Here is a 17,891-nt window from a genome sequence, read left to right as displayed (position 1 = left end):
TAAAGGATTTATTTTCTATCTTCTTTTTTAACTTACAGAGGAACTAAACTTGTTTTGAATAATTCCTTTGCCATTTTTAGGGTGTCGTTTGATAGACATTTGCAAAAGAAAAAAAAATCAGGAACTGAGTTAGCTGGTGTTAAAATTAATATCTGAAGTTGCAATGTTAGGCCATATTTTCCAGATCAAGTGCAGTGCCCATTCTACGTAAGCATGGGGGGGAAACAGATTTACTGGAAGAAAGTACCCCTGTGTTATAAGAACGGGTCATACAAACGTATATATATATATATATGTTTGATATTTTCTCCTGTTTGTCTTCTTACCACAGTGATCTTGCTCTCGTTGACATCACAGCGGTGAGGCAGGATGGGAAGGATGGAGGGCGGATACAGCAGCCCATCAATCAGATGTATGATCCCATTGGACGCCCTAATGTTGGGGCTCACCAGACGGATGCCCTTCTTATCTAACAGGATCTCACCCTGCAGTGAAGAGAGAGAAAACAGAGTGTGTTAGACAAGCCACAACAAGCTCTGGAGAACCAATGAGAGATACTTACATCACCAGACATAGTGATGGTGACCAACTGATTGGCCATTGTCCGAATATGAGGAAGAACAGCCAACTCATCAGCTGTCAGCTGCAGACAGAAAAAGTGATCAAGATCAAATACTCCCTGTCTTTAAAAAAGGCTGAACAACACATTCATTTTGAAGGGAAATGATTATCAAAATGTTCATCTTTGAGAAGCAAGATCAGGAAATATTTTGTCACATTGGGTAGAAATCCCTTTTTAAACTGAAAGCTGGACAGAAACCCAGATAGCAGATACATTTGGGCCAAATCTGGCTACTTTTGGCACCAAAAAAAATAAATAAAAAATTTGTGGACCACATCAGGTGGTTATGTGGCTAAGTTTTGGCAGCCACACTCACATAGCGTAAGCGGCGTCAGTCAAGGCCAAACATGGGTGTTAAAGCAAGCAAGAGGGTTGACATCTTAAAGATTCTCTTTTAAACTTGCGTAATGACTCGCAGTCTTACCTGCTCTGCAGGACACAGAATGTGGCTACAACTGCTCGTCATGACAAAGGCTATAAAACGATGAATGCTGTGTTTTTCCATTTTGACCTGCTTGAGCTACTGATTCACGTAATTTGCATAATCCGCATAATAAAAATGCTGCGCTGGGGTTGAGACTTCGGAGTTGACACCAGATACTCTCTGAGTGCTGAACCACTGTCTCTCCCCATCGCGATGTTAAAAACCTCAACCTGAGTTCTTTGTGTCTTATTTCATGATTGAAAAATACCCATCAATGGGCCAAACCAAAACTGTAGATGTGAGTCACCACCTGAGTAGGTTTTTTTGTTGTTGTTTTGTTTTTTTTTAATGGCTGGATCTAACAAAAACAGAAGTGATGAAAATGAAAAATAACTTTGACTCACAGCTGTGGCTCTGACATCTTTATTCTGTGCAGGTCACAGAATATGTAGCCCCAGGAAAATGTATTATTCCCTGTTTTCCTTATTAAAACAGGGATTTCATACCATTTATGTTCTACAGTTATATCCTGTTCATTTTTAAGATGTTTTGCTATAAAGAGGTAACTTTTTTGTTTTATCATATCTTGGGTGTACAATGTAAAACTTTCTTGTGGAGTGCAACTTGTATGGTTGAATTTACAACCTATGATTGGGGTGGAACTGTGTTGCTGTTTTCCAGTTAGCTGGGGGGCGGGAGCATTGGGGGGCATGTGAGGCTCTGGGCGTAGTTGCACATGCATGTGACACTGAATGTTAGAAATGCAGATTTTACTCGCTAGTATCGCAGACTGCAACGCTATGAGAAACTGAACTTTAAAGAGGTCAAAGAAGAACTTAGCCATCTTGTTAGTTAGCAGGCTGCGCTAACTGAAGCAGCTAGCCACAGAAGACACTCCACAGCAGCCCAGATAGCACTCCAGATGCCAGGAAAGCCTGGTAGCTCCTCAGGCAACAAGAGACAAAAATATTCCAGCCCAGATAGTCCTCTAGGTAGTGGTGGGCGGATCGGTACAAATAAATATCACATACCAAAATTGGCATTGATATCTATCAATACTAATATGATAACACTGATAATGTCATGTAAGTATTTAAGGTTTGAAAACTGTCAGAGTCTTCATAAATAAGGAGGATTCGGTTAAATGCTCTAACATAGCACCTACATACCCAAAATCATCGTCTTTAGATGAAATAATGCCAAATTCGGATTTTTAATATGGCACCTGTTCTAACTTTGTTTCTGGAAACCTGATTATAAAAATAAGGCTTGGAAAAATATTATAAACTTAATAAAAAGGAGGACATGTGGTTTTTGGTGGATTTGGTTTACCTTGGTAACAAGGCACCTATAATACCCAAAATCAGCTTCTCTCGCCGAGATAATGCCGAATTCTGATTTTTTACAGTTTGAGTAACAACTTTGTTTATGAGTTAATGCATAAAAATGGATGAATTAATTCAGCAGGTTTATTTCTTTGTATTAAGGCGTTAATTTTGACAGCCGTATAAGAAAGAATCAGTATTGGTATCGGTATCGTGTCATCACGCCTCAGGAGGTGAAATAAGGGACACTGACATTGACTCTTCTGAACGGTTAAGTAGTCCAACTTTTTATTTCTGTTCATTCTGAGTGAAAGGGCCTTTACGTTTTGGGCTCCCACATTCTCCAGCACTGACCTGCAAAAAGAGGTTTACTTTGAACTTGTGAGCCCACAACTTAAGACTGTGTTCAAAGGATAAAAATACTTAGCTGAATTTCTTTAGTTTAATGAGGACTGGCTGAGTTTATTTTCCATTCGGAAATCATTAAGAGCCAGTGATACAGTGGGCAACCTTCATATGTCTCATACGTTTATGCAGTAGAAGTGAATGAAATCTTGTGATTTTAGTTTGAAACAAGTTAAAGAAGTGCTACAGATAAATACCATGTTTTATGTTTTGAATAATGATTTGTGTGTATCTATGTGAGCCACTATCACATAACGCTGCACAACTGAACTTTAGCAGACTGGCCCCCATAGTGCCCAGAGACGGAAAAAAAAGTTGGAAAATGTCGCTTCTAAGACTCAGGATGCTGCAGGGCAACAACAGCTCCATGAATGAATGTCAGTATGCATCAAAAAGAGTCAGAAACAGGAGGTTTTAAGGTTGGAAAGTTATGTAGTGTTGCTTTAAAATAAATTGGAATTACATTAAATATTAAATCTTATTAAAAGTTGTGCTTCTTGAAGGGTGGTGGCAAAACAATTTAAATATTTTCTGAATAATGACGAAATCCAAAATAATACCAGCACTTCAGCAGCTCCTTTGTCCTGTCAGGTCAAGTATTTTAAAACTAGATTTATCAGTTTTGTTTAGGACAGAGGACTGACAGATGAGTAATAACAGGTAATCATTTTAACGGATTGGAGCCTTACCGCAGCCTGGGAAAAAACATGGTGCCTCAGCATTTCCTGAAGTTTATATTTGGCCTGTAAAAAAAGAAAGCATAAATATATTACCCTAAGTTAGTGTATAAAATTTTAAGGCAAAATAAAGACCTGTACTTAAACTTCAGGCTGTTGTCCTGAAAGAACCTGCATCAGCACTGCAAGCTTAAGCAGAAATGATGAAAACCCATATAAAGTGGCAATGTGAGGCCACATTTTAAATAGGCAACTTAAGTCAATTCAAGGTCACAAGCTTTGAGATTTAAGTCCAGCTTGTTACTAAATTAAAGAGACTTTCTAGGTTTAATTTTTTTGCCTTTAGATGCAAACCCAGTCTCTCCTCCTCACTGGTTAAATCTACAGGCTGCTTGTTGAGCGGATGAAGGTTTGCAGGAGCAGGAGGAAATCTGCGTCACCACCATGAATGCTGTAAAAGCTTTTAGCAATGCCTCCATTTTCCCCAGAGAATACACCACACGTCCGTACATCATTCAGCATGTACAGGATGCTGCCGTCTCTGGCTTGGTCCACAGCCTGGTTGGTGGGGATGAACACAGTAAGAGGTCCTGGTCCATGCAGGGGAGGAGGAGACCCACAGTTCTGTTAAAATAACACATATCTGATTACAGAAGGCGATTCAGCACTAATCCCTGTTTAGAGTCTGTTCTAATCTGGAAATGGTTGATTTTCTACAATATCAACTGTCACTGTCAGATTTGAAGCCAGCTGGCTAAATAAGTTTATATACAACAAGTAAAATTTGAAATAAGTCACTTCATTTAAAAAAAGGCAGGGATAAATAATAATTAAAAAGGGGATTATTGAACAAAAAGTAGTCTGGCCAGCCAATGATCCAAGAAAAGATATAAAATTAGCACAAATTAATTTTATTTTCAAATGATCTTCTGTTTACTGGGGCTTTATAGAGCATCAACTGCAGCTAAAACCCATTAAAGCTGATATTTACTGTTACTGAAAACACTTTTGTAGTCTGTGTTGGTCTCAGCTGTAAAGAGTGAAGCAGGTCAGAGGGAGATTGTCACTTTTAACACCATCCAAGCTGATGACTCATCAGAAAATGCTCAGCTGTGATGTTATGAGTTTAATTTAGAGCTGGAGTTTGACCTTAAATCATCTTAAGGGAAGAAAAAAATCCCTTACATAACATCACCACTGTACAGAGTCAACCTAGCCATGTTCATGCTACTATCTTACATCAGGGTGGACAGACACTGTTTCAAGTATTTTACATTTCTTTCCCTTGTGTTTCTGAATGTTGCTTTTCTCTTGTGAGACAGCCGCATGCAGGCTGCTTCAACATGTCCGCCAGGATTAAATACTCACATCCATTAAAGACAGGAAGCGGTTGTATTTTTCATCCTTGGTCAGAATCTCCTTAATCGTCTTGTCAGCAAACTTGACAAAGGAAAGAAAATGCTTAAATAACACTGATACAGAATACTGAAGAAACGAGGAGAGTTAAATATGTAAGGAAATGTGATGTTTCATTTTGTGTTTCCACATTTGTGGCAGATGCTTGGGCCAGTTGTACAAAGAATCTTAAGATTTTCCATAGATTGCAATGACTCTAAATCATAAAACCAGCTGCACAAAACACATTAAATAGCATCCTTAAGATTTTTTATTAAAGTATTTAAGATATTCTCCCTACTTTGAGTTTATTCTTGAGAAATTCCTTAAAATTTGTTCAACGTCTGCACACAAATCCTGTGCAAAACACAACCAGCCGAAGGTAAAACCCACATGGTGTCTCCAAATGCATTTTAACTGCAACATGGCAGATTTTAGGGTGATGAATGAAGGAAATGAGCAGTTTATTTTACTTTCAGAAATTTCAGCATTTATTATTTGTTTCAGCCACTTATTAAACATTTTAAACTTTTATTTGTTAGGGAGTGACTTTATGTCCACAAGTCATGCTTCTGTTAAATACTGCAATGGAGTTCAGTCTAAAGAAGCGTAAGGAAAAATAAAACTGTTCTGCCAAGAATAAAAGCAAGGAAAGAGAGAATTTTCCTCAACTACGGAACCCTGTTAGGGGATTTTCTGCAACACCCTTAAATAAATTTCTTAAGTAAGGAGAGCTTGAGCTTTAAATGTTGCACTTCAGGAGAAACCTTAAGCTGCTTGTACAACTGGTTTATGTAACTTACCTGCTCATCACGAGGTGGCCCCTCAGAGAGCGTGTTAGTGATTGGCCGGTCAATGATGTGAATGATCCCATTGGCTGCTGGGAGGTCTGACTGGATGACAGTGTACACTTTGCTGGGGTTGTCCAACAAGATGAACCTCTGCAAACATCAACAGGATGAGTGTGTTTGTGTGGATTTCAGTCACCCGTTTCAGACTTCCTGCTATTTATGCTCTTCTTGACAAGGTCTTTTTTCTAGCCTCCTGTCCAAAATGGCTTAACTCAAATAAATGAAATATATCTTCACAACCACTGTATGTACAGTATAATGTTGACCTCAAAAGAAAGCTGAGACATTTGAGATTACTATACAAGTGTCTGAATTAAGATATGTGTTACTGTGTCAGAGTAAATCAGAACACAGTAGAAAATACAAATGTTATCTCCTCCTAAAAGAAAACCACATTACATTCAGTAAAAATGAGAGGAAGTCTAATGAAGAACTGTCCAAAGGCGAAAAAGAGGAGTGATCAGTGATGAAGAGTGGTGAGTGAGATCGTGCAAATGTGACCACGCCTCTACGAAGGTCAGAGGCAGACCAGGGCAGCCCAGAGACCTGGGCCCTCAGCAGCAGCCCCGGAGAACTAACCCAAGCTACCCCACCACGAAGACGACTCCAGCCCCACCCAAAGGGCGGCAGAGGAGAGCCCCAGCAAGAGCCCCCCATGGTCTTGGGGCACAGGTCCCCAGGAGGGGTCCCAAGTTCGGCAGCCGCCGGCCCCACTAGGGACCGGCAACCCAGGGCAGCCTAAGAGAAGGGCCCAGGGCCCCAGGAGCCCAGAGGCGGCCGCCCCACCCCCCAAAGGCAGAGGGCCCGCAACATGCCTAGGAGGACCAGGCCCCCCCAGACAACCACCCCGCGTAGGCCAGCACACACCCCGATGTTCCAGCAGCACACCCCAGGAACCAGGGCGCCATCGACCCCCTCCCCCCTCCCCCCACCTACTCCAATCATACACCAAACTTCCCTCTGGATGTTGAGCCTCTAGTGGCATTAGGCACCCCCGCTCCCCAGGAGGTCCCCCAGGGCAAGACAGGGCAGGAGAGGCCGCCACCCACGACCGGACCATACAGGGACCGCAGCCAATGAGCCGCCACCGACCCCAGAAGGTACCCACCCCCCCCACATGCCTAACGGGGAATGAGAGGGTGGGGACAGTGGCCGAGCCCAGACCTATGGCACACCACCCCCAGGCCCGCCCAGGTTGCCCCCACAAGTGCACTTAAGCCCACTCCAAACACACACAGAAACACATGCACACACCTATTTCCTTGCACACTCCCACTCATCCTAACACATACATGCCTCCTCACCCCCACCCACACAGTATAAACACTCACACAGCATACAACCCTCCCACTCTCACTCCCCAGCCCCCCCTCCCTCCCACCATGCCCTGTGGGAGAAATCCCCGGTGGACCAGAGAATGGCATGCCCCAGATCCGGCCCTCACCGCCATCCCCAGCCACCCCCCATCACCTCCCACCCAGGTGCGGCCGACCGGGTATCCCCCAAGATCAGCAGCTGCCACGGTTTCTGGCCCCCAGGGCAACCACCTCCCCTACCAGCCCCCGGCGGCACCCCGGGGAAGAGGGGTGTGAGGTGTCCCCATTGTCCTCCTCCTCCTCCCCACTCATGACTGTTTGTGGTGAGTGTGTTTTTTGCAAGTAACCTTGTAAATGCTGTTAAAACCATGTCAGGGGTCGACAGTCACAGATATACAGTAGCTACAGTTACATTGTGTGTAACTGGCCATTTAGGATGAAAAATAAATCAAATAAAATGGATGATAACTTTACACAATTAAATGGGTTTTCGTTGTTTCTTTCACTACATTTATAGCCTATAAGTCAGTCGTTTTAATTGTTTTTCTGTAGACGTCAATACTGACTGGCCAGACCTGTGGACTGTCAAAAAGATTTTAAATCCAAGAACACTGGGATGGGATCCAAAACAAAAATTTGGATAAGTTTAGATAGATTACGAGTTTGGGTGACTTCTGAAACAGTGGACACCGAGAAATGTTGCATGTTTGTGTGGGTGTGTCCATTTGGGTGTACTGCATCTGGGAGAAATGGACCACGCTGACACAGTTGTGGAGACAGTAGTTATATTTGTAGTACAAACTGCTCCTGATCAGGTGAGAGAATAGTTGTCATTCAAGTAATTCATTAATCCATCAAAAATAAGGAATAGTTTACTCTACATGTATTATGGTCTCTCTAGTCTCTGGGCCAGTATTGGTTTTGCAGTTTCATAACCCTTCCTCCCTGAGCAACAGAATCATGTGACAAGAAGCAAATACTTTTGGGGTAAAGAGTAATTAGAGTAGTCCAGCATGTCACTTTTTCTTAAAAGTTGTTTTTCTGTGCTAGATAAAAAAAAAAAGGGGGGGCGGGGGGGGGGTAAGAGTGTACCCATTTTTGAGGGACCACTACACCACTGTAGGGACTGTTGATGATGAAGTGGTTAAAATGATAAAACATTTTATCATTTGAAATTTCAGAATTCACAGTGGAACTTTCAGACCATATCTGGCACCTTAGTACAAATGAGAAGATGAATTTTACAGAAATAACTTGTTTTAAAACTCAACTGTTAATTGGGATGCTAAACTCTGACTCCACCACATACTATGTTAAAAAAAAAAAAAACTGAGGAAAAATTTAATCTATTGCAACTCTTACAAATGCTCTATATTCAAGCGGCACTGTAAGAATCCTGTGCACTGCATATCAAACGAGTTATCTTTTGCACATTAACACGGAGCTTAGGCTTTAATCCAAAGTGACGTTTGTACTGCAGCCTGTAAACAGATGACTCAGCCATGCAGATGAAACAGAAGTCAGTGTTTTGTGGAAGAACAGGTTCCTAACAGAGATAAAACACCTGTCATGTGTGGCAGAACTGTCAGCACTGAACTGTTAAATCTTTTGCAACGTGATCTGATCAGTTTTATCAAAGTAAGAATTGGTCATGAAAAAAACACAAAACTCACACACCCAGCCACACCAGGTGTTAATAAACATGCACAGTGAGGAGGCATGTTTCCACAAAGCCCCACCCACTCTCTGAGTAGCAGAAAAACAGGAAACAGTTTATCACTCCTCGCTCCCGTCTTGAAACACACATTCAGAACAGCTGCAAAGTTCACATCGAAAAATACGACGTCCACTGAAGAAGGAAGTTCAAGGTGCCAGCACTGGGAAGACTGGGATTGCTTTAATAGTGGAATTCCGGCCCACCAAGCTGAAACAAGACTCTACAATCTGATCTAAAAGAGCCACGAACCAAAAGTGAAAGTAGCTATCGAAGAACTTTCTGGCTAACAGGCGTCCTTTGCGACATATTCAGCGTCAAAGGACAGAATGTCTTCAAGATCAGAGGAAGACCTTTGTTGTCCTGTCTGTCAGGACATCTTCAGAGACCCTGTGGTCTTGTCATGCAGCCACAGCTTCTGCAAAGCCTGTCTGCAGAAATGGTGGCAGGGGAAGAACACATTTCAATGTCCCTGCTGTAAGAGGAAATCATCAAAGAGCGATCCTCCCCGTAACCTGGCTTTAAAGAACCTCTCGGAGGCCTTCTTACTGGAGAATAAGAAGGGAGCTTCAGCAGGGCTCGACAATATCTGCAGTCTGCACTCTGAGAAGTTAAAAATCTTCTGTCTGGATCACCAGCAGCCAGTTTGTGTCATCTGTCGGGACTCGAAAGCACACAACAACCACAGATTCAGGCCTATAGATGAGGCTGCACAGGACCACCGAGAGGAACTGCAGAAAGCCTTGAAGCCGTTACAGGAGAAACTCAAGCTATATGAGCAGGTTAAAGGAAACTGTGATCAAACCATAAAGTACATCCAAGTCCAGGCCCAACAGACAGAGAAGCAGATCAGCGAGCAGTTTAAGAAGCTTCATCTGTTTCTGCACCTGGAGGAGAAGGCCAGGGTTGCAGCTCTGAGGAAGGAAGAGGAGCAGAAGAGTCAGATGCTGAAGAAGAAGATTAAGGCTCTGAGCACAGATATAGCAGTTCTGGCAGGCACCATCAAAGCCACAGAGAAGGATCTGAGAACCGAGGACATCTCATTCCTGCTCAACTACAAGGCTGCAGTGAGACGAGTCCAGCAGCGTCCCCTTCTGGACGATCCAGAACCAGTCTCAGGAGCTCTGATAGATGTGGTGAAACACCTGGGCAACCTGACATTCAACATCTGGAACATGATGAAACAAATGGTGTCCTACAGCCCTGTAGTTCTGGATCCAAACACGGCTGACCCAGAACTCATCGTGTCTGATGATCTGAGCGGTGTGAAGTCTGGAGAGAAACAACCGCTTCCCAAGAACCCCGAGAGGACAAAATTCTCCTGCTCCGTCCTCGGCTCAGAGGGGCTAAAGTCAGGAGCTCATAGCTGGGGCGTGGACGTTGGAACCAACAAGGATTGGGAGCTGGGCTTGCTGGGAGAGGACATCGAGGCGAATGGACACCTGCAGTCTCAGCTGTGGAGGATTTTGTTCTCCGATGGGAAATTCACAGCGTTCTGTGCTTCAGGTCCGGAGAAAGAACTGCAGCTGACGAAGACGGTGCAGAGGATCAAAGTTCATCTGGACTTTGATGAGGGGAAGTTGTCTTTCCTTGATTATGATGCCAACACACACATCCACACCTTCAAACACAACTTCACCAATACCCTGTATCCTTACATGTACACTGAGAATCCACAACTACTGAAGATATTACCAGTAAAGGTCTCTGTGACCGTGGAGGAATAGTTAGGAGGTTGTGATTACTAATACTGAGAAGGGTTTGGAGAGAATTTCTCACAGGCGACTTGTTGCCGCTTACAAAGTGCTTTTATAATCCTGCCTTAAATTTTCACAAAGTTACAATTCTCTATAGGCAACACCAAAAAAGTCTTTAAAATCTAGATCAAAACAACTTCAAAGAATTATGTTTATTTTTAGGACATGTTATTAGTTTGATTTACAGAGTGTGTTTTATTGTTGATGGGCTAGTGAGTGGTTGAGATGCTGCACTGGAGATATTTGCTGTATTTGTGTTTCTGAAAAAAGAAAAAAAAAAAAGATAAAGACCTTAATGCTGACCTCACTGAATCATGTTACTGGGACAAGGTGAAAAATTGGCTGACCAGACTCAGCTCTTGTTATGTACAGATCACATGTATAATTATCTCAGGAAGTTAGCTTAGCAGAAAGATAACAGCTGTGCTTTTCTGTGGTCAGATTTCAGGAAACGGTGTAATGCCGTAACTGCTTCTTGTTGTAGCTGACAAGGTTGTCTCCTGGGAAGAAATCATGATGAAAGGACCCACAGCTCTGGAAGAAAATAAGAGAGAGACCACTGACAACTTACCAGTTTCTCTGGTTTTATCTTTTATGGATGCAAGTATTGGTGAACTGAACTTTGCCTCATTTTTTCCAAACTGCTGATGATATTTCTTTTAACTTGCAAATCAAACTTTGTTTTTTGGAGCTTAACTTTAGAGAAAATTAAATTCTATCAGAACATGATAAATTAAAAAAAAAAACAAATCCCCTGTTCACTGTTAAACAAAACATTTATCTAACGAACATTCAGAATTCAGTTTTTTGATTAAATGATCTTGATTTATAATCACAGCTTTCACAGGTTTTGGCATCTTTCACATTGTTCTTGGGTAACTTATACCCCTCTTTATGGCAGCAATCAATTAGGGTTGGAATAGAGGGGCAAATAGGGGGGAAATTCTCTATCAAATAGAAGAGCAGCCTGTTTCAAGCATCCTTCACAGATCATCACTGATCCTCCTCTACGTGTAACAGTTGGTTGTAGACCTCTCCTGGTCTCCGTCTAACCAGAAGACGACTAGGTGTTGGTCAAAGCTGAAAACTGGACTCATCAGAGTTGATGACCTTACTCCAGTCTTCTGATGTTCTTGTGGTCTTCTTCTAAACTCAACCTGACTGTTCTTTGCTTCAGTTTAAAGGTCACGTGACTTCAGCCCACAGCTCTTGACTGATGATCTCTTTCAGTGATAAACTATTTCCTCCCGTTCCCAGACTGCAGCTTCGAGGTCCTCATACAGAACAATGAGATGTGCTTATGTAGAAATGTATTTTTGGCAGAAATACCCAGAGATACTCACCTAAGTATAAACTGCCGTGGTCTCTTGTTTTTGTTTTTTTTTTCCAGAGCTGTAAGTCCAGTTCTGTGTGTTTGTGATTTGCCTTAAAAACTACTAGTCGATAGTAAAGGGTATAATTGTGTTGTATTATAGGTATATATATGGATTTATTTCTTCCTAAACCATTGACACTTCAACTTAGACATAAAGAAAGTGATTCACTGGTATTTGTAATGATAAATTTAAAACCATTGCAAGGATAATTATGAGACCTTATATTTAACTAATGCAGCTGTTTCCAAAGCAAAAGTAGAGTACTTCATTTAAGATGAAAGAGGGATGTATATCAAAGTAGATATAATAAAAAGGAACCACTACCCATTCTGGTTTTAAAGCCTAAGAACCAAAAACTTCAGAAAATTTCATCACAACCGGCCAAACAGGAGCAGAACTGCACAACTTTCAAATTCACACATTTCAGTGCATTTATTCATTAAACTAACACGTTCATATCACTGCATGCATTTGGATTTGATACCAACACTTAAGATATAGAACCACAATGTTTAACCAAATAAAATGACGAATGTTAAACTTTGTCTCAGTTTCAGATCAAGAACACACATTCTGATAAAATGTGGTGTTTGATTTCAGAAAACATAAAATTGTCTTATATTCATCCCTTCAAAGCATAGTGTTCACTAGGCTGTTTTCTAGTATATGTATGGATGAAGATGGAATATTTGCATATGAGCCCTTTCTGCACTGCCATTCACTGAAGAATAAATATATTATAAAATTTGATATATACACAAACAAAGTAATAATTACCATCTTTGCTCAAACAGGAAAAGAAAATGATACAGCTTTGTTTTAATAGAGTATTTATATATTATATAAATACATAATTATAAATATATAATTATTTTTTAATGTTCTTGTAGAATAACTAAATAAATAAATAAATTAAAACAAATAAAACTGAACATGAAGTAAAGCTTCACTGTGCATGTCTGTAGAAGTAAAAATTTGTGGCACTGATTTTTAATAATTCATTCATCCGAGGGTTATGAGCCTGAATAAATACTGATGAATTTTATTATTTTTCTTGATCTCTAATCAAATACAACCAATGTGATTATGTGAAAGTTGGTGGATAAATAGGAAACAGTGAATATTTATGAGTCCATAATGAAGTTAAACAGATAAAGAAACACACTGTTGTCTTTCATTGTCCGTGTGGAATTGAAGTGGCTTTGGGAACAGAACATGGCGAGTATGAAACCGCTGTGACAGATCTGTAGAAAATTAGCTAATGAGAACGAAGAAGGGTCAAAACACTGAAAATGTGCTGAACTTGAAAAATGGTGAAAATAAATTAAGATTTTTTTTTTTTTGACTTGGATGTTATTCTGATTTTGCAAACAATAAAAGATCAAACAAAAAGAACATTTTACTGCATGTTTCATCTATACAAAAGCACAATTCACCATCCAAATGACTAATTTAATGGTATATTTTATAATTAGCTAAGTCGAGCTCAATAAATAGTCATATATTAGTCCAGTAAGTAATAAAACTAAATGATGTGTTAAGATCCCATTTAAAACTGGTTCTTTGCAAAATTGTCTGTTATGTGTTGGCACAAAATTAGAGTTAGTTATGAATTAGTTAGGAGTTAGGAGTTTTTGTTTTTTTTTTAGATCAATGTCAAGTAACAACCACATTCCACTAAACATGATCAGGTACAAGGACTGGACTTCAGAAAACTGGAGAACAGATAATATTTTTTCTCAGTCTTCCAGTTGAGTGAACCGTTTGGACATGGCACATTACCTTATTTGCTTTGACCCTCAGCTTTCCTCCCCCGTAGAGGTTGAAGTCTCGTCCCTGCAGATCATCATAGAGGTGCTGACCCAGGATCAGGTGGCTTTTACACACCCACTCCTCATCGACACCCTGCAAGATTAGTGATCCAGAATGCATTAAACCAGACTAGACCATCCCACTATTAATGCTCAGGATTCTTTTTTACGTTTTACTTAAAGGAAATGGGGGGGGGGGGGGACATAGTTTATGTCAGGAAAACCAGAAAGCTCTGCAAACTACTTAAGGTGAGTTGAGCTTTGGATGAGATGGATGCTGATTTAATAAAACAAAACCCCCAAGTTTGTGAACTGCTGTGATAAAACAACTAAGAAATAGATTTTAAGAAGTTGGGAGTTCTGCAGCAGAAACTTAAGATTATAATATTCAGAAAACTTACAGTCAGAGGTGCTTTCAACAAGGGAAAGAAAGCTGTCAAGGGTCCGTTATGACTCAGCAGATGTACACAGCCAGTCTCTGTATAGCACACAGGTCAAAGGTCACACCACAAAGGTACAGTATAGTAAAAAAATAAATAAAGAAAGAAAGAAAATGCTAATTTAAACTGATTTTATGTCTTTTTTTAAATAAAGCTCAAAAAAAAAATTCTTTTTGAGAATAAGTATAAACAGGATCAAGTACCGTATTTTCTGGACTGTAAGTCACACTTCTTTTCATGGTTTGCCTCATCCTGCGGCAATCAGATGCGACTCATACCGACTGACATGAACCAAGGAGTAAACATTACCGTCTACAGCCACAAGAGGGCGCTCTATTCTTGTGATAACCATGGTATTTGCTGCTCCTTTACTACTGAAAAAATTAAATAAAACATTAACATAAAGACAATTGAGAACTATTTTGTAGATTACAAACTGCGGAGTTGTTCAGAACAAAACCAAGGATGAAGAATTCAACAGATTCAGTGATGTGGAATGAGATCGGGAGCTTGGTAAACTTGCTTACCAGTAACCTGCTTGTGGGAGTCGCTGCTTGTTATGTTAACTTAACCTCCCAGGTATGTTCTTTATGCTATTATAAAACTGAATGTGTTCATGGTTTCTGCTACATTAATGATCGTCACGCACCGTCATGGCAAAATAAAAGCAGCCATACTGCCAGACTTAAGATTATTTCCTAGATGTTACACAAATTATTTTGTATGAATGGATCAATATAAACATAAAGTCTATATTAGCACACATTTACAGGCCATAATAAGAGTGTGAAATTGTACTCAGGAAATATGGCACTGCTCTAATAATAATCTGATTTTGAAAAATGACCACTGATGTCTCAACTTCCTGTCCGGTTCTGCTGTGTGCTTAAAAGTGAAGGCCCCGCAGCGTCAGTGTTTTTAAATGCCAAAATGATGTATACATTTGCCCATTTTCTCAGCACCTCAGTCAGCTGTTAATAAGGAGACTAGTTCTAGCTCACAATTTTAAAATATTCTGGAGGAAACCCTGGTGTTACATTAGCAACACATATTCAGCCTGTTTTTCCTTGTGATATTGTGCAGTTGAATAAATCTCCTTTTCCAGATTAAATATTTGTTCTTTGTCTTGGATTTTGTGAAATTAATTTCTAAATAAATGCGAGTTATAGTCCAGTGTAACATATATGTTTTTTCCTCTTCATAACGCATTTAATGACTGATGCAACTTGTACTTCTAGCAACTTATAGTCCAGAAAATACTACTTTGTTTCCAAAGTTCAAATCTAGAAATACAAAATAATTATAAGATGACCTTTTTTGTTTGTTTGTTTGTTTGTTTAATTGTTTTGTTTTTGTTGCCTTTTTTTGCTATGGATGACGTGAGAAAGAGCCCAGGGCGCACAAGCAAAAGGAGACGAAGAAAGATTAAAAGAAAAGGAATCATTTGCTCCAACCAGTTTTCCAAACTACCACCAGTGAGTTTCTCCACATAGGTGTGCTGCTGAGTCTCATGTACAAAGGTTGTGTTGGAAGAACGGAGAGGGAGGAAGGCGGGGGAGGAGGAGTCACCTCCACATCTCACAGTTAAAGTCAATAGACCAAAAAACTGCTTCCAAATAACCTGTATTTCCCTCATAGAGTTTTAATCCTACAGCAGTAATATCACATATGTCTAAATATATTCACTGGTTAGTAAAATCATTAAGAAAATACAATTGAACAGGGATCTGATCATTCAGGTGAATTCATTTACGTAAAGTTGTCTTGAGGTTGAGTTGATGGCGTTGCAGGATGGTGATGCTTTGATTCTCAAGTAAAGTGACAAATAAACAGATGGACATTTAAAGTAAAAAAGAAAATCCATCAGGTTTTGGTCTTCCTGAACTAAAAACTTTTAATCTGAGATATCATATAATTAATTTCACCTAGTCAGTTTCTGTTTGTGACATGTGTTTAGCTCACATATTACTCCATTTTTTTGGTTCATTTTATATCTTGTGCTGAGAAATTGGGAAATTTTCAGTGCTACACGTAGGTCTGCATTCACTCAAATAATATATAGGCTAAAATACAGTAGCAGTCAAAGGTTTGGGCACACTCTCCCATTAAATCTAATGAGAAAGAGTGTCCAAACTTTTACTGGTAGTTTATGTATTTAAACACAGTATGATCATCTTTACAACTGCATAACAAAAAACCTGGAGCAACAAAAAATATACAAATTTTACATAATATTTATATATTTTGTAAATTGGATTATATCTGAAAATTCTTCAGTATACCACTAGAGGGAGTGTGAGTACCACTGGTGGTATAAGTACCACAATTTGAGAACTCTGACCAGAGAGCAAACTTTAAAGTAGAGTATAACAGCGTTTTTCACTGTTATTTAGTTTTGTTTGTTTGTTTGTACCAAACAAGGTGACGGTTCCTGTCAGATTTTCTCTCTGACTGCCACTTGCATCCATCTCCACAAGACGCTCCATCAGGTTTCCATAGCAACGCTGGCCATCACCAATCTGACCCGGTTTACAAACACAACTAAAAGAAAGGGAGAAAATCAGAGAGGCTTAAGAATAACACCATTTTCTACACAAAACATTTAGCATCAACATATGTTGGATCACATTTGTCAGCGTGAGAGATCACTCTGATTGGCCGGTCTGCACACACATAAGTGCACAAGTGGCAACAACTAACTCGGCAGGTAACAGGCAAGCTCTTCTCAGCTGTCAGCTTCATTCCTAAAACAAACAACACTAAAACTTTATGGCATCAAGAAGAGCTAAAAAGATCAGCTGACAAGTATGATTCAGGACAGACCAGCAAAAAAAAGTGCTAAAAACAGTTTTATTTGGGTTGTTATCTGTGCCATCCTCTAGTTCCTGTTATTGAATATGATACATGGCTTATAGCCTCTTTTTGTGCTGGATTTCTGCTTTCTTGGGGTTTTGGGGCCAATGTAGGGTTCAGTGTCTTACATAAGAAGACTTCATGCATGTAGTCAGGGGAAGCCAGGAATCAATCCACCGATAGTTTCCTCCTGAGCTACAGCTGCCCCTCAACTGTAATGCGGAAAAGAAAAAATTTCTGGTGCACTTGAAAACAGGGGACTCTGTTTACTTGTAGGTCAACCCTAGCGTGGTTCGCTTGCAGTCTGAAAGCAAACGTGAAGACATAGGAAGTGACGTTGCGTAACATGTCAGATATTTCGCTGCTTGTTCTGCTGTTCTGAGAGAACCAATTCTGGTGAAAACTGCGTTAGGTTTGAACACCAAAGTAAAAACTAAAACCCCAAGACTGAATAAACTTTTTGTTGAACCATTGTTTACTTGCAGTGAAGGAGCCAAATCAGTCCTGGCCAATCAATGAGCAGGATTGTCTTCAGTCAGTGGTCATTTCAGGCAGTGGCATCGTACTAGGGTAGTAAACAGTACTTTTTATCCAGGGCTCACTGCAGTGGGGGCCCTAAAAATCATGGAATGAAAAGTGTTTTTGTGTTCAATTTTAAAATGTCTAATTATTAATAAAATAATCAAAGTAATTTTGCCCAAATAATGAGATTGAGGAACTGAATTTTCCATTAACAATAATGATAACAATAATAATAATGACGGATGCGCTTTGAGGGGTGTATTGCCACTCTTAATTTATGCTAAATGGTTTAGTCCACACCTGCACCTGCACGGTCTGTCCTCCTTGTAGCAGAGAGGGAGAGACAGAAGATGCAAGAGAAGAGATGGGAAATCAAGGTTACTTTGAAGTTAGTGAGGAGTTG

The 17,891-nt window shown here is 40.1% G+C and overlaps 2 protein-coding genes across 2 annotated transcripts in view; one reads left to right on the top strand and one right to left on the bottom strand.

Moving 5' to 3' along the window:
• Positions 1-17,891, bottom strand: part of stab1 (stabilin 1) — a 123,740-nt gene that overhangs the window by 92,691 nt on the left and 13,158 nt on the right. Inside the window, exons 11-19 of the mRNA XM_041980206.1 lie at positions 16,527-16,654; positions 14,075-14,151; positions 13,645-13,767; positions 5,652-5,789; positions 4,822-4,893; positions 3,964-4,077; positions 3,466-3,519; positions 563-643; positions 327-485 (exon numbers count right to left, since the gene is read on the bottom strand). Of these exons, the coding sequence (XP_041836140.1) occupies positions 327-485; positions 563-643; positions 3,466-3,519; positions 3,964-4,077; positions 4,822-4,893; positions 5,652-5,789; positions 13,645-13,767; positions 14,075-14,151; positions 16,527-16,654 (946 nt within the window). The remainder of the gene's footprint in view (positions 1-326; positions 486-562; positions 644-3,465; positions 3,520-3,963; positions 4,078-4,821; positions 4,894-5,651; positions 5,790-13,644; positions 13,768-14,074; positions 14,152-16,526; positions 16,655-17,891) is intronic.
• Positions 8,778-13,257, top strand: LOC121636591 (E3 ubiquitin-protein ligase TRIM35-like). The gene has a single exon (XM_041980207.1). The coding sequence runs from the start codon at positions 9,059-9,061 to the stop codon at positions 10,454-10,456; it is 1,398 nt and encodes a 465-aa protein (XP_041836141.1). The 5' UTR covers positions 8,778-9,058; the 3' UTR covers positions 10,457-13,257.

The sequence above is a fragment of the Melanotaenia boesemani genome, chromosome 3 (genome assembly GCF_017639745.1).
Source record: "Melanotaenia boesemani isolate fMelBoe1 chromosome 3, fMelBoe1.pri, whole genome shotgun sequence".
Lineage (NCBI taxonomy): Eukaryota > Metazoa > Chordata > Actinopteri > Atheriniformes > Melanotaeniidae > Melanotaenia > Melanotaenia boesemani.
This window is presented reverse-complemented; position numbering and strand designations above follow the sequence as displayed.

What these genes read in the sequence shown, in the direction of transcription:
- LOC121636591 (XM_041980207.1), top strand. Translation starts at nt 9,059, where the DNA reads ATGTCTTCAAGATCAGAGGAAGACCTTTGTTGTCCTGTCTGTCAGGAC.